Below are 21,028 nucleotides of genomic sequence, written 5' to 3'. Positions count from 1 at the left end.
ATTGGTGTTTTAGTCCAACTGAGTTAGCAGTTAAGGAAAGTCAAAAAATAGACAAGCAAATATATAAACCTCTGATTTATTGGGAATGCAGCAAGTGACCTTATAGGACTGATAAGTCATTAAACAAATAATTATTGTTTGCAACCTATATACCAAGCATCACTGTAGGTGCTTTGGATACAGTGGTGAATGAAACAGAGGCTCTTCATGTGTTCAGGCAGTTGGAGGCTAATAGCAATGACAACCATTGTGAAATTATACTTCAAGGCACAGCTTAAGGGTTTCATAGAAATACGTCAAATAGAGGGATCTTGTATCCTCTTCCAAGGGGGTTTTGAGAGAAATTACATTTAAGCCATGGAAATTAGTCTCGTACAGGAGGGCAACAACTGTGTTTTGTTAAATTTTGTTACTAAATTATCTCAAAACGCTAATAGTACCTACCAGTGATTAAGTCAGATAGTCACTGAGTCAGCTCTGTGAGAGCGAATATCCTTATTTTATCTCAACTTCAGGAGGATTTAAGTATGGTCTTGCAGTACAAACTTCAGAAAAATATTTATCTCCCACAGTTAGAGTCTCCCTGGTTGCCCCCAGCTTACCACTAGGCTCATTTTGAGGGTGTCAGTACAAAGGGAAAATAAGACTCATCTAGGAAGCTTGGTTCTCATATTTTAGTTCGCGTCTGCTGCTAATTCATTACAAGATCATGGGCACATCGCTTCTCTGCAGGACTCAGTTTTCTGATCTGTGCCCTGAGGACTAGCAGTTAGATGAAATGAGGTTCTACTGAACTCCCAGTTTTCATCATGTCCACGATGTAGCAAATGAGAACGCAGACAAAGGTTCAGTAACTTTCCTCAGGTCACAGGGCTGGAAGTGGAGAGGCCTCTTTTTTCACACATGAATACGATGCTCTTTTACTTGCCTTTCTCTTAACACCACTAGATCCATAGAAATCTAAGGTAGAAATTGTCCCCAGTCCCATCCTAAAATAAGAGAATTGTTTGCATTCCATTTGAATCTCATAGACGAGAATTAAACCCTTTTGGTCTACACGATATTTTCCATTATAGGTAGTCTTTTTAAAAAGTCATCCACCCCCTCTTACTGTCCTCAAGCGGAATGGTTTGTATCAATATGTGCACGCATATGAATGATTTTTATCTTTTAAAAAAGAAAAATCTTTTAAAAAAGATTTATCTTACAAATATATTTCTTATAACTTGTTTCCTTCACTTACTAGTATGCCATGGAAGTCCCTCTCATCTCGGTGGATATAAATTCAGTTATCTCCCTGAATTTATGTCATATTCCATATGATTCAGACGTACCACAGTGCATTTGGCTGTCCCCTACTGATAGTTTTTAAAAATCATTTCACTACAAATAATGTAATAATTATCCTTGGTCATATATATTTTACACGACAGTGCTATAATACCTATAACACATACTCTCAGAAGTAAAAGGGCTGAGACACAGGGTATGTATTTTTAATTTCAGTGTAAGTCTAGATTGTCTTTTAAAAAAGGGCATAACAGTTCACATTCTTATTTTTTTATTAAAAAATTAAAAAAAAATTAATTTTTTTGAATTTACATTTATTAATTTTTGAGAGACATAGAGTGCATTTGGGGGAGGGGCAGAGAGAGAGAAGGAGACACAGAATCCAAAGTAGACTCCAGGCTCTGAGCAAGCTGTCAGCACAGAGTGGGGCTTGAACAAACTGTGAGATCATGACCTGAGCCAAAATCAAGACTTGTACGCTTAACTGACTGACCCACCCAGGTGCCCCATGATTCACATTCTTTTTTTTTTTTTCTTTAAAGTTCGTTTATTTTTCAGACAGAGACAGAGTGCGAGCATGGGTGGGGTAGAGAGAGGGAGACACAGAATCTTAAGCTGACTCCAGGCTCAGAGCTGTCAGCCCAGAGCCTGATGCAGGGCTCGAACTCATGAACTGCGAGATCATGACCTGAGCCACGGTTGGACGCTTAACCAACTGAGCCACCCAGATGCACCCGCCCCCCCCACGCGCCACACACATACAGTTCACATTCTTATGAACATCTTCATCAGAACTGGGTGTTTTCACTTTTTTGCCAATCTGGTAGTTGAAAAGATGGTATATTGTAAATTTACATTCCCCTCATTATTCACGAAATTAAGTTATTTTCTGCTGTTGGTCATTTCTATTTCTCTTTTCTGTGGACGCTCATACTCATTACTTATTTATCCTTTGGGTTGTCTTTTTCTTACTGTTTTGAGGAGCTTTATGTGTATTATGGATGCTAACCCTTTTTCTATAAAATGTATTTCAAATAGTTATATTTCCTTCTTTTGACTTTATGGGAACTTTTGCCATAGAAAATTTATTTTTAAGTAATCATAGTTTTTCTTTTATAGTTTCCGTGGTTCTTGTCTTGTCAGAAGAGTTCTTAAATATGGGTTAGTTGAGGATTCTCCTAAATGCCCTTCAATTTTTTTTTTTTTTTTTTTGTACTTTCAAAATTTAATTCTTTAGAGTTTATTTCCCCCTGGATATGTAGTTAATTGTGATAGCACCACTTACTAAACCACCCAGCATTTTCCCACTAAATTGTAATACCACTTTTGTGGTAAGTTAATTTCTCTTATATACTGGTATCTATTTCTGGGCCCCATATTCTCTTCTACAGGCCTGCTTGTCACTCTCTGTGTCAATACCATATTGTTTGATCACATTGACTTTAAACCACTTGTTCCCTTCAGGTCTTCCCGTTTGAATACCTTCCTCTGTCCCCCCCATTTTTTTGGTTCTTCTTGGACTTTTATTAAATAGTTATATAATTATTTTCAGAGAATTGACCACTGTATGATAAGACATGCTATTCAATCGCATGGTATGCTGATATATTGATTTTTGTGTATGTGTGTGTGTTTTAGAACTTATTTTTGGAACCTTAATAATATTCATTAGATTCCCTCAGATCAGTTCTTTCTTTTAAATGAAACTCCATTCTTTTAAAATTTACTTCTAGGTAATTTGTAGTTATTGCCCATATTGTAAGGAGAATTCCCACCACCACTGACTGCCACACTCTGTCATTTCTAGCTGGTTATGGATAATAAGGAGAAAGCTATTGATTTCTGTATTTTTCTTGTCATTTTTATTAGAGTCTCCTGGGTTTTATAGCTGTTCAATTGCATTTATTTTCTGTTTGAATTTGCTTCAGGCTTCAAAGTAAGAAGCAATAATAGTAGTGAAAATTGACATGTCTAGGTTTTTTTTTTCCTGTTTTTAATAGTAATATTTTTAGCTCTTCCCTTTTTATGAAATTGCTAGTAGTTTTATTGGTACAGAATCTACTAATACACTTTTTCATATATTATAACCATTCTTGATTCATTTTTGTTTTTTTGCCTTTGTCAATAACCTCTTTGCTGATCTCTTTATTTTCCATCTTTATTATTTCATTTTAGTAGTGTAACTACTTCTATACCTGTATGTTTATAAACCCATGTAGGTGTGCTCTGTTCTCTAACCCAGAATGAGATATTCTTTCTTTTAACAGGTATTCAGCTTATGCATATTTATGGTTACTGATAAACTTGACTACGTACCTCCTCTTTTACCACGTTTTTACACTTTGTTTTACTTGGTGGTTTTGTGTGCGTGTGCATGTGTGCATGTGTGTGTGTGTGTGTGTGTGTGTGTGTGTGTGCGTGTGTATGTGTGTGTGTGTGCTTAATGTGACTGGCCTGGTCATGTTAGAGTACACTTATTTCTTCTTTTATTAACTTGAAAGATCAAGAATGCTTTCCCATTCCACTAATTCTTACTTTCCTATTCACGACACTCCCAGTAAAACCCATATTTGTTGGTTATTTAAAAACAAGAACATGGGAATGCAAGCTGGTGCAGCCACTCTGGAAAGCTGTATGGAGGGTTCCTCAAAAAACTAAAAATAGAACTACCCTATGACCCACCAATTTCACTACTAGGCATTTATACACAGGATACAAGTGTGCTGTTTCGAAGGGACACATGCACCCCCCATGTTTATAGCAGCACTATCAACAATAGCCAAAGTATGGAAAGAGCCCAAATGTCCATCGACGGATGAAGGGATAAAGAAGATGTGGTATATATGTGTGTGTATATATACATGTATATATATATATATACACACACACACATACAATGGAGTATTACTCGGCAATCAAAAAGAATGAAATCTTGCCATTTGAAACTGTGTGCATGGAACTGAAGGGTATTATGCTAAGTGAAATTAGTCAGAGAAAGACAAAAATCATATGACTTCACTCATATGAGGACTTCAAGAGACAAAACAGATGAACAAAAGGGAAGGGAAACAAAAATAATATAAAAACAGGGAGGGGGACAAAATAGAAGAGACTCATAAATATGGAGAACAAACTGAGGGTTACTGGAGGGGTTGTGGGAGGGGAGATGGGCTAAATGGATAAGGGGCATTAGGGAATCTACTCCAGAAATCATCGTTGCACTCTATGCTAACTAATTTGGATGTAAATTTTAAAAAATAAAAAATAAAATTAAAAAAAAAGAGCCAGGCAAGGAAAACAAACAAACAAACAAAGAAACAAGAACAAAATTTTCCTCTATGTCCCACCCCCAAGAAACTGTATTTGTCCATTTAGCAATTCGAACATGAGAAAATACTTCTAAACTCATTGATTTCTCTACTTTCTCTGTTTTGCCTTATCAGGCCTGGGACTTTCCTTTCCCCCTCCACCACTGCCACCAGCTGTGGACTTTGCTGAGGGAGTTTAGTATTTTTAGTCCCGATATGTAATTAGAGTGTCATTCAAAGTGTGTTACTTCTCTTCCAGTAATCCTCAGAGTCAACTCATGCTGCCTCCACCCATTATTCAGACTAGCCATCTCTGCTACCAGGCGTTCTCCACTCCTCTCCCCTCCCCCCTAGCTCCATCTGGAGCTCTCTGTGTTCTCATTTAGGTTTGGGCTACAGGACCTTCTGGGATGGTTTGTAGGCTGAATCTGGTTTGAAACATCATAACAGAAATTCTCTTTCTCTCTGAAATGTGAGTCATCCCTGGGTAGTTTCATGGTTCTTGTATCACTGTGCTTTTCCCTCAGTCATTTGTAGAACTCCCTTCACACTTTCCTACGTACTTATAAATGAGAATTTATTTTCCTTAGTAAACTTTCCATATATCATTCTGGAAGTGTGTTTTGAATTTCAGCCTATCCTAGAAAATAAAACATTTTACTAAGATGTGTTTAGTTGTGTGTGTGTGTGTGTGTGTGTGTGTGTGTGTGTGTTCTCAGTAATCCTTCCTAAGACTGACTCAGTGACCCTATTCAATCAGGAAGACTTAAGTCTAGTGATAGTAATTCTGGCCCCAGATTATACACTGCCCCCCCTGCCCGCCCCCAGCATATATTTTCTGTAGTGATAGTACTGTTTTATTTGTATTTACTCAGAATTTATAAATTAAATACCAGTAAAACTAAATATTTGTTTTGGTTATAAGTATATACATCACTCTAATATAAATTATTAGCAGATTATTTAAAATAAAATATCAAAATAATGTAAGCACTACCTAAAATGTAAAAAAGATTAATGCTGAAAATATTATTATTTTGTCCTTCTTACAGAGATGGAATCTCAAGAAGCCTCTCTATTCCTGTGACTGTGTCATTGATACATAGCTGGTATTTTTAATGTACCAATATTGCCAACTGCTCACAGGGACTGTCCTGACTCTATTAGTTGAGAGGCTGATGAGAACACATAGTAACAAGCTAATTCTCTATTTACCCGACTTTTTCCTCTTCAACTTTTTCTCTGTCGATTTTAAGGTTTTTAGGAGGTAATTTTAGAACTTTTTTTGTTTTTTTAAGTAGCAATACCCATCTTTTTATTGAAGCTGGATATAGACTGCCTTTTAAGGAAGGATTGTAGTTTGCCTTCATCTTGTCTGGTTTCTTTCTGCACAGTTGTAAATTTCCACATGCGGTGACCAGTGTTAATTTTGATGCCGACATGTTCATGTCCTGCTTGTACATTTGCTTGATGGACTGTTTCTGTCTTTCCCTCCGTGAATATTGTGGAGGTAGAGATGATCATTTGCTAAACAGAGCACCTCATGTTTCTAATATATCCTATTACTGTTTGACATCCCCTCAAGGTACATATATTGGAGCTTTTTGAATAAAAGAAAGAAAGAGGGAGAGAGAGAGAAAGAAACAAACACACAAACAAACAAACAAACCCTGGTGTTTGGGTACTTAAGAACAGCACTGAATACCAAAAAGGAGATTGTGGTCACTGCTAAAATTTCCCTTCAAATCAGGGACATGTTCTTCTATCATTTGTTTAATCTTTAAGTCTCGATCCATTTCTCTTTTTCTTTCTGGGACTTGTGTTATTTTTCACTACTACGTTTCTCGATCTGCCCTTCAGCTCTCGTCTCTTCCATAATGATTACCATTTCCTAATTTTTCTGTTTGGAGACATTTCATCTACTTCATCTTCTGCATTACTATTTTAGTCCTCACTACTATACTGGGTTACCTGTTTGAGTTTGTGTGTTAATTTTAAAGTTTTGAATCTTTCTGCAATCCGCGAGACTTCACATTTTGTACTCGATCTGCTTGATTTGAGTGTTCTCGTTTGGTGATTAGGGGTATGGTTTGGTGCTGGTTTGGGTCAGTGGTCGTGGTTGTAAGTGCACTTCCCACGAAAGAAGCCATCTGGTGGAGGCAGCACATAGTCTTCATGTTGCTGGATCCCTGCAGGAACTTTGCTCTGTATCTCCTAGGCAGCGAGGTAAAGCTGGAGGGTTGTGGAGCAGTGAAGAGAAGAGCCACTATCTCTATACCCGTGGGCCCACGGTCAACAAACTGGAAGATATTTTGTCCTCACTCAAGCAGACGCTGCCAGGACCATGCATAAGCTGGGCAGGGGCCACCCAGACCACTCTCCCAGAGCCCTGGTGCCCTGGGCCCACTTCCCAGGACTTTCTGCTGCTGGTCCCTCCCACCTCAGCAGGCAGAGAAGAGGAAGAAGTCTCTCCTCCAGAGATCCCGGAAGAGTCTGCACCTACAGCTGTGCCCTGCGAGGTTCTGGCTGCTTGCCCAGAGTGGCCTCTTCCCCGCCCCAGAGAGTTAGTGGTGAGGGAGCCTGGGAAGGAGAGGCAACAGGAACACACATTCAGGCTACCAGCTTCTCCAGGGACAGTTTTGGTTTCATAGAACCAGTTTTACCTCTAGAGATGGCTTAGAGAAGTGGCATAGGGATCTATAAGAAGTTGTAAAGCGGATTCCAGGCTGCGCCGGCAAAAGCTTTTCCTCTAATTATATTCACAAAGAGGCCAAGCTTTTCTCAAATTCAAGGGAAGGGGAGATAACAACAACAACAACAATAATAATAATAATCTATATAGAGTGAATTTACATTCTGTGTGAAGAAAGCCAGATGTGATTAGGGAAGAATGACCATCATTTCTGTAAGGGTGGAAGAAGAGACATTTAAATAGAATAAAAAACAAACAACTTTTAATCTTTTTTTTTTTAATGTTTTATTTATTTGTTTTTGAGAGAGAGAGAGAGCACAAGCAGGGGAAGGATAGAGAGAGAAAGGGAGACACAGAATCTGAACCAGGCTCCAGACTCCCAAGTGGTCAGCTCAGAGCCAGATGCAGGGCTTGAACTCACGAATTGCAAGATCATGCAACACCCGGTTGCCCCCAAAACAACTTTTAAAAAATATTTAGGGTCAATTATAAATTGAACTCCCCCCCCTTTTTTTTTGTAGTCTCCATAATCTTCCTATGTACTGTGCATTGTGTCTTTATAAGGAGATTATGTCTTGACCTCACAAAACATGCTTATAAATGTTCCTCAAAACATTTTACCTCTCCTTCTCCTCTTCTACTCTCTTTTCTTGAAAATGAAAGACGTTAATGCATGGTTACTTCACAAGAACACAGCAACATACTTAATAAAAAATTGGAAAATGTCCTATTTTGAATAATAAAATAACAGATTTCCTATTTTTCTGTTAAAAGGTCAACATGATTGTGTGACTATAATCAACAATTTCTTTCCCCGAGAGAGACTGGATTATTACACGAAACCCCAGGGACTGGATAAAGAGCCAAAACTGCCTCCAAAATTGGGAGGCCCACTGCACAAAATTATTACCACGACAAATCTTCATCCTGTCAAGGTAGCATAGTGTTTTTTATCTTCGCTTTTCATTTAAATATTGCTTCGGAGTTGAAACTTCTCTTGGTTATATAAGATCATTGGGCTTTGCCAGTGTAGAGCTTGTGATGGAGCTCTGTTGTTCAGTTGGTACAGTGAAGGAGTGTTCTTGGTTTAAACCTGAGAGTGAGGGACACAGGCTAGGGCAGGAGGAGAAGCTAGGCAAGGAGGTAGGTTCAGCTGAAGCATACTTTCCACCTCATCTCACGGCAGCTCTGGACTGTTAATGGTTCCAGAGGGGCAAGGGAGTCAGGCTTTTGTATCACTCAGTTGCCAGTGCCGGAAACTTGTTCCCAGAGGGAAAGGACAGCCTCCCAGCTACTGCCAAGGACAATGGCTTCCTATGGATGAAGGCAGTTCCCTGGAGAAGGAGGCAGCTCTGAGCCCATCGCAGCCAGCACACCCAGGAACTGAGGCATAGTACACAGGCTGCTAAAAGGACCTCAGTGGGGCACCAACAGCATCTATTACAGTAAAGATCCTTCCAGGAAATGTTCTGAAATATAATCATGAGCACATTTTTTTAAAAAATATTTTTATTTTATTTTTTTGAGAGAGAGAGTGTGAGTTGGGGAGGGGCAGAGAGAGAGGGAGACACAGAATCCCAAGCAGGCTCCAGGCTCTGAGCTGTCAGCACAGAGCCTGACACAGGGCTCAAACTTACGGACTGTGACATCATGACCTGAGCTGAAGTCGGACGCTTAACCGACTGAGCCACCCAGGCGCCTCAGTCATGACCACATATTTTAATGCAAGTAGCTATTTGATGCCTTTAAATAATATAGTTCTTCCAGAATTAGTTAAATCACAATAGATTTTCAGACTCTTTAGAACAACCCAGAAGTTCACATGGCTTACCTGAGAAACTTTAAGAGCCATTCTGAACTACTGTCTCTAATATTTTCTTCATAGTTTACATACAGACTTTTTTATTTGTTTAAAAAATGCATTTTTAAATTTAATTAATTAATTTTTTCATAAATCAATCCACATGAGCATAATTTTCTCAGTGAATCATTATAGAAAACTCTGTGTGCCACAGTGATGCTGTCCTTTTTCAAATTTCAGTGATCTGTATCTTCATTTATAGCGTATAGATTTGATAGTAATTCAAAACTGTTTGGTGAGCAAGACGACAAATTGGATAAAAAATTAATAACATTAGTACAAAATGTTATTATAAATGCAGTGAATTAGATGTCCTTTGAAGTCTATTTTGGTGAATCTGTGGAACATACTGGACACCATTAAAATAAGCGGGCAGTTTGCATAAAGTAACTCTTTTAAAGACTGACACTTACCTGAAGATATAAGTTCCAAATTATATGTAATATTATTACTTTATTGATGTTTCCCTTTGCATACAGACTTTGAAGCTCAAGAAACAAACTTACAAAACATAGCTGCCATATGCCTTTCTTCTTCAATTGTTGTACTTAATATTCTGAAAGAACCCCAGGAGGTAACACTTGTGATCCTAAGTGGGCAAAAACAGAAATTCAGCCACAAATCGTATGTTTGTATTTATGGTGGAGATTAAGTGGAACTTAGAATTTAACTTTTAGAAAATACATAGCCCTTCTGTAACGATGGGTTTTTTTCCCTCCCAGCACATGCAGGCAAAGAGATAAGTCCCATGTAGGAGCTCCTCCTCGTCCGTGGCGCTCTTTTTCTTAGCAGTGGTGCAGGCTAGGGTAGGAAGACAGGATTTTTCCTAGGATATAGCATTTCTCCACATGGAGAATGTGTGCGGTTTTACAAGGCCCTCCAGCCTGAACATTACGGGATCTTCTGGTTTAAACTGATTTGAAGAAGTTCCCTGTATTTTTCTGATTCACTGTCTTTTATATCTGTTTCTACCCCTTGAGACTGCAGTAATCTCAATAAATGGGAATAATTGAGTCTGTGGAGTAATTTTTTTTTAGTGTTTATTTATTTTTGAGAGAGAGAGAGAGAGACAGAGCATGAGTAGGGATGGGGCAGAGAGAGAGGGAGACACAGAATTTGAAGCAGGCTCCAGGTTCCGAGCTGTCAGCACAGAGCTTGATGCAGGGCTTGAACTCACAAACCATGAGATCATGACCTGAGCCGAAGTCAGACGCTTAACCGTCTGAGCCACCCAGGCGCCCCTGTGGAGTAATTTTTGATATTTATATGTAACCCAGTCTCTTCGGGTTAAATGTTTTAGTAGTTACTGTTCTTTAATGATCTTTATTACTTTTTCTTTTTTTAAATTTTTACTTCTTCTTCTTCTTTTTTTTTTTTGAGAAAGAGAGTGCATGCCCGTGCACACGAGCACGGGAGAGGCAGAGGGGGGGGGGAGAGAGAATCTTAAGCAGGCTCCACACTGACAGCGTGTGCACTCTCTCTCAAAATATTTTTTTTTTTAAACTAAATAAATATAAAAGCGCATACTTGAGTAAATTAGAGTAAGGGTATATTTATACAGGCAATAAATTGTAAACATATATGAACTGAAATAGCCTACATTATATATTTTTTAGTACATTTGGTCTTAAAAGAGATTATTCTGTAATTATAGTACCTTCCTTCAAACCACACCTTGCTTTTTGTAGCTATAAATGATCTATTCACTTGGAAACCTCCCCGCCCACTTTGAATAAAAGTTGTGCAGTTGCTATCGTGGTGGCTTATTTTCATTGCTTTCCCCTTTTCAAGTCAGCAGGGGTCTTCTTGAAGCATATTATAAAAAGGTAACTAACAGCCATTGTATAGAGTTACAGACCTTTTGAAATCACAGAGAGCCTCCTTGATACACAATTCACCCTTTCACTGCGGTGCACTTAACATAGCTGCCTGTGCGTCAAGGTTAAGTGGCTCCTGTAGCGATATGGATGTTTGTTTTCAACAGGGACTTGGAGAATTGTGCTGATGCTCAGAATACAGAGGTTATACAGGAGAAAAACAGAATCACAGGAAAAATGACAGCAGAATTGAGCAGAGTCTCTAAATGGTCAGGAGACAGATGTACATAACTTTTTAAGGCCAGAATTGTTGGTATTTTTTTTAAAAGAAAAATAAAAAGAATTCAGAATGTCACTGTATAAACATATTCTTACATTCTTTGGGAGATGAGATATATCTGGCTTTTATGCTTAATGGAATATATTTATTCCTCCTCAGTAATTAATAATGAGATTTTCTTTATAATGGATTACTTTATAATGCTCAAAAGATTAAAGGAAGGAAACTAGTTCAAATAATATTTTTTTGTGTTTATAAAATGTTTCAGTAAGCTCATAGAGCTATGGTTATGTCTTTTTTTTTTTGTTTTTTGAGTACGGTGGTATATATTACAAAGTAAATAAAGCCTAATATTTTCATAAAAGGAAAAAATGAATCTGGGTTCTAAGAATTTTTAAACAAGGTTTTATTTATAAGTTTAAGATCCTATGTTTTGATTATAAACACTTCATGCAAAAATATACAACAGTTTCAAGTGAGTGCACTTGACAGTAGAAATACACGTAATTAACAAGCCTTCTCTGCCAAAAGTTAATTTTTGATACATGTTATTATGTAAGTTGTCAGCAAATTTACCAACCGGACTTCTCCTTATACTTATTTCATGAACTTTCTTTTATTATTGAGTGCTATATTTTAAGTAAAATATTATATTATATACCAATCTAGTAGTGTCAAAAATAAGTTCAAATCATATTTTAATTTCACAAGAACACTTAATCTATGTTAAATTTCTAATTAGGCTAGGCATGGGATTTATGTAAGTTAACAAATTATCTTCGTATCTGAAGAAAAGGATCTAATACATGAAATCTGCTTTCTGTGATTACTTGATATTTACATTACCCAAGATAGGTATTTAGTTGTAACAAAGGTTAGCAAATACTGACTTTTTGCTATGTGTGTACAATTGTGCCCATGTTACACATGTGTTTGCATTACTGTTATGTCCCCATGGATGTTTACATCTGTCCTGTGCAGACCTACTTCAGGTAATCTAGCCTATAACAAAGCCAGTAAAAAAAAAAAATTAAAAAAAAAAACCAAACTCCTCATTACACTGATTTTGGACTTAATTTATATACATATATGAGAAGTGTGGGACTCATAATGCATCAAATTTGATAACTCTCTAGTATTCCTCCTTTTAAAGCTATTATTGCTTTGACCTATTCTCATTACCATAGAAGATTAGAAGCATATCATAAAAATTTCCACAGAGAAATGTAGTTAATTGGAAAGTAATACACTTTTTATTTTTAGACTGCTTCTTGTGAAAATCTCATTTCTTTATAATTAATAAGAATTAATGAGAATTATAGTACTCCTAACCATGAAATTCTAAAGCTCAGTAATGTTAGCTAAAAGTAGTGATTACTTGGTGATTTGATTCTGTATATAAAGGATATGTGAGTATGCCACTTTTATCTTTGGTAGAAGTGCTTTTAACCGAGAATCTAAAATCATCTGCGTGGCGTACTAACACCCTGGTTTAGCTGGATGGCAGATCACGTGATAACTTAGATATAAAGAGCTCAAGAGATGTCACGATGCTACGGTCCTCTGTATTAGTTTCATAACTTTGATCATTGGCAGTTGGCATTCTAATTTGAATTAACATAGTAAACATATGACCCTGAGAAAGACATTATTTGGTAATCTATTGAAATCAACCCAAACTGACTGCCTAATTTTGTACATGGAAAAATCTCTCATGGAATTTCTTCTTTTTTTTTTTTCTCATGGAATTTCTAAGCTCACTGTAATTTCTTCTAGATCGTGATGCTTATAAATGAGAATCCTCTACTGGCAGAAGAAACAGCTCTGAATAAATGCTACAAGGTGATGGATTTGATTTGTGAGAAATGTATGAAGCAGAGAGACATGAATGAAGTGTTGGCTGTGAAAATGCACTACATCAGCTGTATCTTTCAGAAATGCATTAACTTTTTAAAAGATGGAGAGAATAAACTGGACACTCTCATCAAAAGGTACTGGGTTTTTGTTTTTTTTTTTTTTACCATGTCATATGTAGAACATTCTCAAATGGATAATGAATTATTATGTGAAGCCTCATTATGGATTAAAACATTAAGCCATTTAGCAGCAGTCGTTACTGTTGGGCTCACATTTAGTCTGTAAGAAACGAAAGACGATGTTACATTTAGACTGAGTGGTTATTCAGTTCTGTACTTTCTACAGTGATGCTTTTGTTATCCCCAGTTTACAGGTGAGGAATCTGAAGTTCGGAGAAGTTAAGTAGTGTGTGTAAGATGTAGAAGGTAGCCCAAGTCCAGCTTTGACGATGGGTACACCGTGCCATAGGTTCCTGGTCCGGATTCGCCGTGGCCCTCAGTGTACCTCCGTTACTGAATCTGCGAGATCTGTGTGTTATCCTTGTTCTCTGAACCACCAGGGATCAAATTCCCTTACAGTCACACTGAGAAAAGTGAACTGTGTCAGAAGGGTGTAACTTCATGAGAATTCTCGCTCTTTGTACAAATAACTGGCATGGTAATGAGTAACTAGCTAACCTGATCATGACAGTTAGTGTGTTTTATGGCAGGGGGTGCTTTTATAAATACGGCTCGGGGCCCATAAACCTGATAAGGCCTAGCTTAGCATGCAGCTAGAAGAGCAGTTTGAATTAAGTCTGTCATCATGACTTGAAGAGACAATGAAAATCTGAAGTAGAAAAGAAGAAACTACGAAAAGTTCATGGGTTTGGCTGTGAGGAAATGCTTAGGGATCAAACTCCAGTTATTTTGTTAAAAAAATATCTTACAGCTTGCTAAGAGGCCGAGCTTCTGATGGCTTTCCGGTATACCAAGAAAAGATCATAAGAGAAAGTATCCGAAAATTTCCTTACTGTGAAGCGACACTCCTCCAGCAACTGGTGCGAAGTATTGCTCCTGTTGAAATTGTAAGGCTCCTCACGGTCACTTAGTTAACTCTACCAGTAAGACCTAATTACTGTATTTTGAACAATTAAAGGCAAGTTCTCTTTAGCATTAACTTATTGTTTATTTGATAGATAAATCATTACTATAGACAGTTTTCAGGAACAGACATGGTGATCGATTTGCCTGTTAACCTTGTTTCTGTTCATATACCTCCCCTTCTTGATCCTCTTCTGTCATTTGTATATAACTCGTCGTTTAGTAAATAGTATTCCCCTCTGTCGGAATTGAGACGGCTGTATGGAAACTTAACATTTTAAAGATCTCTGTGAAACCTGTAAAGGTGGGTTCACACCTGTTCTGTAATACAGACACACACAAGTGCACTTGCAGCTTGTGAAAAACCAGTACAAAGTCCCACGCTAGATGAAAGGAGGAACTGATTGTCTACGTTGACGGTTTCTGGTCGTGGGGGATGTGAAGGGATGGTCACGGGGAAGCTGGTTGTATGTCTTCATAAACAATCTCAAAGTGTGTCCCAGCTTCTGAGATTCTACCTTAATGCCTCTGATTATAAATTTTCCATACTTAACAAAATTCTGTTTTTACTTCCCAGCTGTAGGAAGTAAAATTTAACTTCATTGCCTGTTTTTTTTTGTATTTATTTTTTAAAGTTTATTTATTTCAAGAGAGAGACAGAGAGAGAGCATGAGGAGGAGAGGGATAGAGAAAGAGGGAGTGAGAGAGAATCCCAAGCGGGCTCCTCACTGTCAGTGTTGAGCCCGACGCAGGGCTCGATCTCATGAAACGTGAAATCATGACCTGAGCTAAACTCAAGAAATGGACGCTCAACCAGTTGAGCCACCCAGATGCCCCACTATCTGTTCTTTAAATTATTTATTGCCCTTTTGTTATATATTTATTTACGTATTTCATAAGACACTCCCTGGCTTCCTTATTGTGAACAGATTTCTGTTCACCATATCTGCACTAGTCATGCTTTTATATATTTCAATCAAAGCCTCATCAGCCTTTGTCTACTTGGTAAGAAATTGGTCCTGACACTGGTCACATCCATGGCTTCCTCCCTCCCTCTGGCAATGTTGGTTCTCCTCCGCCTTCTCTAGTCTGTCCCATCCTTCTCAATGTGAAAAATAAGGACAAGTCAGGGTGCTTATTTATAAGGGTACCAGGTGCTCCTTTATACATTAGGAATTCATGTATTCAGAACCATGAGATAGGAAAGATCTGAAGAGACCAGATGATTTCATGAAGTTCATGCATTGATTTATCCCTGATCTCCATGATTTCGTGTAGAGAATTTTTACCTTTACTTTTTAATATATGTGGTTATTTGGTATTCAGACTTTTGGAAGATTAAGGTTAGCAAATTATGGGGGTGGTTCATCAATTATGAATGTGCTTTTGTTCACATATTAAACTCCACCTAACCATTAATTAAATTGATAGGGTTTATTTATTTGCATATACTCAGAACCATATCAGGGAGGCAGACCTGATATGTCACAGTGGCTCAAAAATGGATTCCCACTTTTCAACCCAATATCCTTTAATGTTTTTTAACCTTTATTTTAATTTTTTTGAGAGACAGAGACAGAGCGCAAGCCAGGAAGGGGCAGAGAGAGGGACACAGAATCCAAAGTAGGCTCCAAGCTCTGAGCTGTCAGCACAGAGCCTGATGAGGTGCTCAAACCTACAAACTGTGAGGTCATGACCTGAGCTGAAGTCAGATGCTTCACCAGCTGAGCTACCCAGGTGCTCCTCCACCCAATATTCTTTAGCCATAGAGATTATCGTACACATGCTTATGACCTCAGGGTTGCAAGGCATCAGTTGCTGTTCCGCCAAGCTCACGTTTTTATCCCATTAAGGCAGGAAGAGGAAAGGGGTCTGTAGCTAGAAAACAAGGTCTCCCAGAAACCCACTGCCTGTGCGATGTGACCACTCTTAGGTTCGCAGGTTGTCTGGGGAAATGAGTGGTTTTAGCTGATCTAAACCCTGCTGCTCTGAACAAAATTTTGCTTCTCTTAGTGAAGAAGTTGGGGGAATGGATATCAGAGAACCTACTAGCACTGCCTGCCATGTGGCGTTTTCAACATTAACAAGTGGTAGACGACATTACACGTTCAAAGGGGAAAACGGCAAAACTAACAGGAGCCGAGAGTACTTTAAAAAAAGTCAAAGCAGACCAACGTGGGGTTCAACAATTCATTGTAGTTCTGTATCGTGTAATAATGTTAGAGTTTATGCAGTACAGTTATTAATGTATATCCTAGCGATCTGAGTTATTGAGAAAAGGTTTATTAATAAAGATAGTGGGGCACCTGGGTGGCTCAGTCGGTTAAGGATCCAACTCTTGACTTCGGCTCAGGTCATGATCTCGTGGTTCATGAGTTGGAGCCCTGCGTCAGGCTCTCCACTGACAGCACAGAGCTTGCTTGGGGTTCCTTCTGTCCCTCTCTCTCTGCTCCTTCTCCCCACCTCAAAATAAATAAACAGACTTAAAAAATAAAGATAAGATAGTATGAAATGCATTTTACACTTGATCTTAGCCAAAAGGCCGAGAAGCGATATATGAAATGCATTTTAAAACATTTTTCTCTTTAAAAATTTTTGTTCTTCCAGAATTATATATTCTCTCTGGGAAACTATATTTATCTGGAATGCTGGTAGTTGTGAATGTCCCGCGTAGCCACTGTTTACTACCTAAGGGGTTTTGTTAAACTGGCAAGTTTACAAGCCTCTGAAGCAATGCTAATCTTTTCCTGTACAACGGTAACTCTCAGGGTTGCCTGCCACGTCACCTACGGCACTTTCTGCCCACGTGGGTGCCTGGGCCCTCCTGCAGAGGTTTTCATCCCCTCTGCCTCCTGTGGCTCTTGGCTTCTTCCTGTCACAAATCCCAGCAGGAAGTTTGAGGCATAGCTACATTTAAGAAGTGTTGAGTCCGCATTGTAACAGAGTATACTTTTAAAGAAGTTTGGCTTTTGTAATTGACAAAATATATTTTAACTTCTGGAAGACTAGCTAATGTCTCAGTTCTTACAGGCTGTGTTGAGTGTTTGTTTTTAAGTTGAATATCTTTCCATGAGATGAACTCTGGTACCTAAACAAATTTGTACTTAACAAAGTGGATGACAAGGTTGTGTACAACAAGAAAGTTCCTGTCCCCCCAGCAGTGACAAGAAAGGTTCCGTGACGTTGTCTAGCTGTACCATCAATTTTTTTTCTCAAGCAATAATTCACACTAATAGCCGTGCTCTTGTAACATAGGTAAAGGCTGTGTCACGTATAGCCTTATTGACTTTGTCTCTTGTGTGCCTGCTTCTGGACAACATTGTTTATGGAGTATCGTCTCCGTAGTCTTCCCATGTTGATTTGATCTGATTTGATTTGATTTATCTAAAGTTGGCAAGGTGCAGCGAGAGAGGGAGAGAAAACCCAAACAGGCTCCACTCTGTCAGCACAGAGCCCAAGGTGGGGCTCGATATCATGAACCGTGAGGTCATGACCTGAGCTGAAACCAAGAGTCAGATGGGTAACCAGCCGAGCTTCCCAGGCACCCCTCCATGGTGATTTTAAAGTGTATTTTTCTCTTCTTCATGCCTACTCTAGGGTTCTGATCCCACTGCATTCTCTGTACTTACCCAAGCCATCACTGGTCAGGTGGGTTTTGTGGATGTCGAATTTTGCACAACCTGTGGAGAAAAGGGAGCAAGTAAAAGATGTTCTGTATGCAAGATGGTAAGAATGAAGTTCTTTGAAGTTCACTGATTTGGTTTAGGTTTCATATCCAAATTGATAAACTGAGTTTTAATATTCTATATACAGTGATTGACGTTAGTTTTCTAATAGACTCTAATATAGTATAAATTCTATGCATCTCATCCTTTTTTTTTTTTTTTTTTTTTAATTTTTAATGTTTGTTTATTTTTGAGACAGAGAGAGACAGAGCATGAACAGGGGAGGGTCAGAGAGTGAGGGAGACACAGAATCTGAAACAGGCTCCGGGCTCCGAGCTGTCAGCACAGAGCCCGATGCGGGGCTCGAACCCACGGACCGCGAGATCATGACCTGGACCGAAGTCGGACACTCAACCGACTGAGCCACCCAGGCGCCCCTATGCATCTCATCCTTAAAAGTAGTTCTGGGAGAGAAGTATGGGAGAAATGTAGTTCTGTGCCTTATCTTCTCTCAAACTTCCATATTGCCACAGCTTCAGTGCTGACCACCTCCAAGAAAAAGAATGCAAGAGAGTGAATACAAAAAAGATAATCCATAAGGGATTGAGGCTGGTGCAGACCTGAGAACCTAAAGTAGGACAGTTCATAGATATGCAATCTCGACTCTTCTGATGGCGGCTTAACTGCAGTCTCTCCATCATGTCTTCTATGTAAAACTACAACTCCCTTCTTACTGCCACCGATCTTTAAGCTCTCTGGACTGTATTACCCACTTCTGTCAGAATGAACTTTGAAAGGGCATATCTAATCGGGTTCTTCTCCTCACAGATACTACCTGCAAGCATTCATCTGTGCATTCACTTTACACTATCCATTAAATCAAGTTCCTATTGTTTTTAAGGTTGAAATTCTTCAGCATATTAATAACATTCATCACATTTTGCTTTAACCTACTTCTCCGCTTCATCTCTTTTAATTACTTCTTTGGACCTTGGTTTCTTTATATGTGAAATGGGGTTAGCGTTGTAAGAATTTATTGAGACCATCTATATTGGTTAACTGTTGCTGCATATAAAACCCTCCAAAATTCAGTACTTAAAATGCAGTAATTTGCTAATTTCCCATGTTGGCGGTTGGCTGAGATGGGCTGAGAGGGGCTGGGACACTTTTTCTCCATGTGTCTCTTATCCTCCTTAGACCAGCAGGCGGCCCGAGCCATCTCATAATGATGGCAGAAGTAAAAGAGGGCAGGTGAAAACACATGAGGTCTCCTGAAGTCTAGCCTTGAAATTGTCATGCTCTCTCATTCCTTTGGCCAAAGCAAGTCACATGGCCAAATTGTAAACTCAGTTCTTCCCTTCATTAAAAAGAACTTTGAAGTCTTATGGGAAAATGTAAACATGCAGGGAAAAATTAAGAATTGGGACCAGTGAAACAGTCTCCAGTATGTGTCATCTATTTATAAGGGCCTCGCACAATGCTTGGCATAGAATCTTAAAAACTCTAAGGTCCATTTGCACAAACTTCTTGCTGTTCCTTGAGCATATAATTCATTTCCCTTCCTCTATTTTTGTACAAGATAATCTGCCTGGAATGCTTCTTTCCCATTCCTCTGTTGACTGACTTCCTTCATTTAGAGGGAGTCACTGCTTCCTCTGTGCTCCTGTTGCTATTACTACACTTACTAGGATATAAATCATGTTGTTGAGTGTCTGCCTTCCTCCACGCTGCCCTATCCAGCTCTTTCTCAACCTACCTTCTTCTGAGATAACTATATCTCCCTTGTCATAGTACTGTATCATTTCTGACACATAGTAGGTTCTTTTTTAAAACAAATTTTTCAATTGTTTATTTATTTTTGAGAGAGAAGTAGAAAGCAAGCAGGGGAGGGGCAGAGAGAGAGGGAGACAGAGTCCCAAACAGGCTTGAACACGGGGCTTGAACTCACAAACTGTGAGATCGTGACCTGAGCTGAAACCAAGAGTCGGACGCTTCACTGACTGAGCCACCCAGGTGTCCCCACATAGTAGGTTCTTAGTAAATCACTTGTTGGAGTCTTTGGTAGACTGTTCGTTGTATATCCATTATTGTTATAAAGCATGAGCTAAAAATTACAAATCTAAATTAGTGTACCTTATGGTTTTAAAAGAAAGCATACCAAACAGCATTTTTACAGCATAGTTGTTGGTTTAGTGTTATAGTTGGAATATCATGCAGTCACAGCTCTTGAAATGAAATAAACTTAATTGTTTTCAGGTAATATACTGCGATCAAACTTGTCAGAAAACGCACTGGTTTGCACATAAGAAAATCTGTAAGAATCTAAAGGACATTTATGAAAAACAACAATTGGAAGCTGCCAAAGAAAAGAGTGAAGAGGAAAACAGTACGTATATAAAAAGCAAGCTCATGGAGAAGAGGAATGATATTATTAATATTAACACAGGGCACCAAGGGACGGAGTATTCTCTGGGGACTGAGGAAACTTGGAGTTGACCAGCATAAGAATCACACTTAAATTTGTCCCTACTTTGGGTTGCTGGGATAATGTCTAGAATATGGTTAGCCTAGAAGTCCCTGGAAAACAAAGAGGTACAGAATTTTAAGGAATAGGGTTTATTCCATATTCTACATTTGGACTCAGGAGTGTACCCTGCAACAACAGGACTTTAAGTGAGTATTCACTTATCCTCTACTCACAAAGGATTTTAAGGTCTTCGACTAAGGAAATAATTACATTTCCCCTAATGGCTACCCACAGATTTTAAGGTTGGGAACCTTTAATTTTTTAAATTAAATTACAAAGCTGTAGGTGAAATTACAGAGCAAATTTATAAATTACAGATTACATCGCAGACCTACTGTACAGATTAGGTTTCTATAAGTGTCTGGGCATAGAGTTCCCTATTATTTTTTTCTCTCCCTCCCTCGTGAAGTATATGACTCATTTTCATCAGAAACAGTGAGTTGCTTCAGCAATGGTTCACAGACCATAGTGGAAAACAACATCCACTCTATGCCCCACCCCTGAAAATATATCATACGTTCTGGGGAGCGCATCTAGTTTGAAAAAGTGGCCCAGGTGTCTCGGATACAAAACACTTCCCCCTCCACCCCTTAAAAAGCTGTACTGCCTTTACCACTTGCTTGAGAAACACTGTTAGTAGGATTGAATG

The 21,028-nt window shown here is 38.6% G+C and overlaps 1 protein-coding gene and 1 pseudogene across 3 annotated transcripts in view; one reads left to right on the top strand and one right to left on the bottom strand.

Moving 5' to 3' along the window:
* Positions 1 to 21,028, top strand: part of ANKMY2 (ankyrin repeat and MYND domain containing 2) — a 37,494-nt gene that overhangs the window by 14,643 nt on the left and 1,823 nt on the right. For 2 of the 3 annotated variants that reach the window (XM_060632602.3, XM_078441644.2), the window contains exons 5-9: positions 8,065 to 8,225; positions 13,025 to 13,239; positions 14,036 to 14,171; positions 17,785 to 17,913; positions 20,109 to 20,238. In XM_060632602.3, coding sequence (XP_060488585.1) covers positions 8,065 to 8,225; positions 13,025 to 13,239; positions 14,036 to 14,171; positions 17,785 to 17,913; positions 20,109 to 20,238 — 771 coding nt within the window. The remainder of the gene's footprint in view (positions 1 to 8,064; positions 8,226 to 13,024; positions 13,240 to 14,035; positions 14,172 to 17,784; positions 17,914 to 20,108; positions 20,239 to 21,028) is intronic. The other variant, XM_060632603.3, reaches the window with a different exon arrangement.
* Positions 16,562 to 16,741, bottom strand: LOC132680007 (U2 spliceosomal RNA; annotated as a pseudogene).

The sequence above is a fragment of the Panthera onca genome, chromosome A2, assembly GCF_046562875.1.
Source record: "Panthera onca isolate mPanOnc1 chromosome A2, mPanOnc1 haplotype 2, whole genome shotgun sequence".
NCBI classification, from domain to species: Eukaryota; Metazoa; Chordata; class Mammalia; order Carnivora; family Felidae; genus Panthera; species Panthera onca.
Note: the sequence above shows the minus strand (reverse complement) of the source record. Positions and strands in the feature narration are given on the sequence as shown.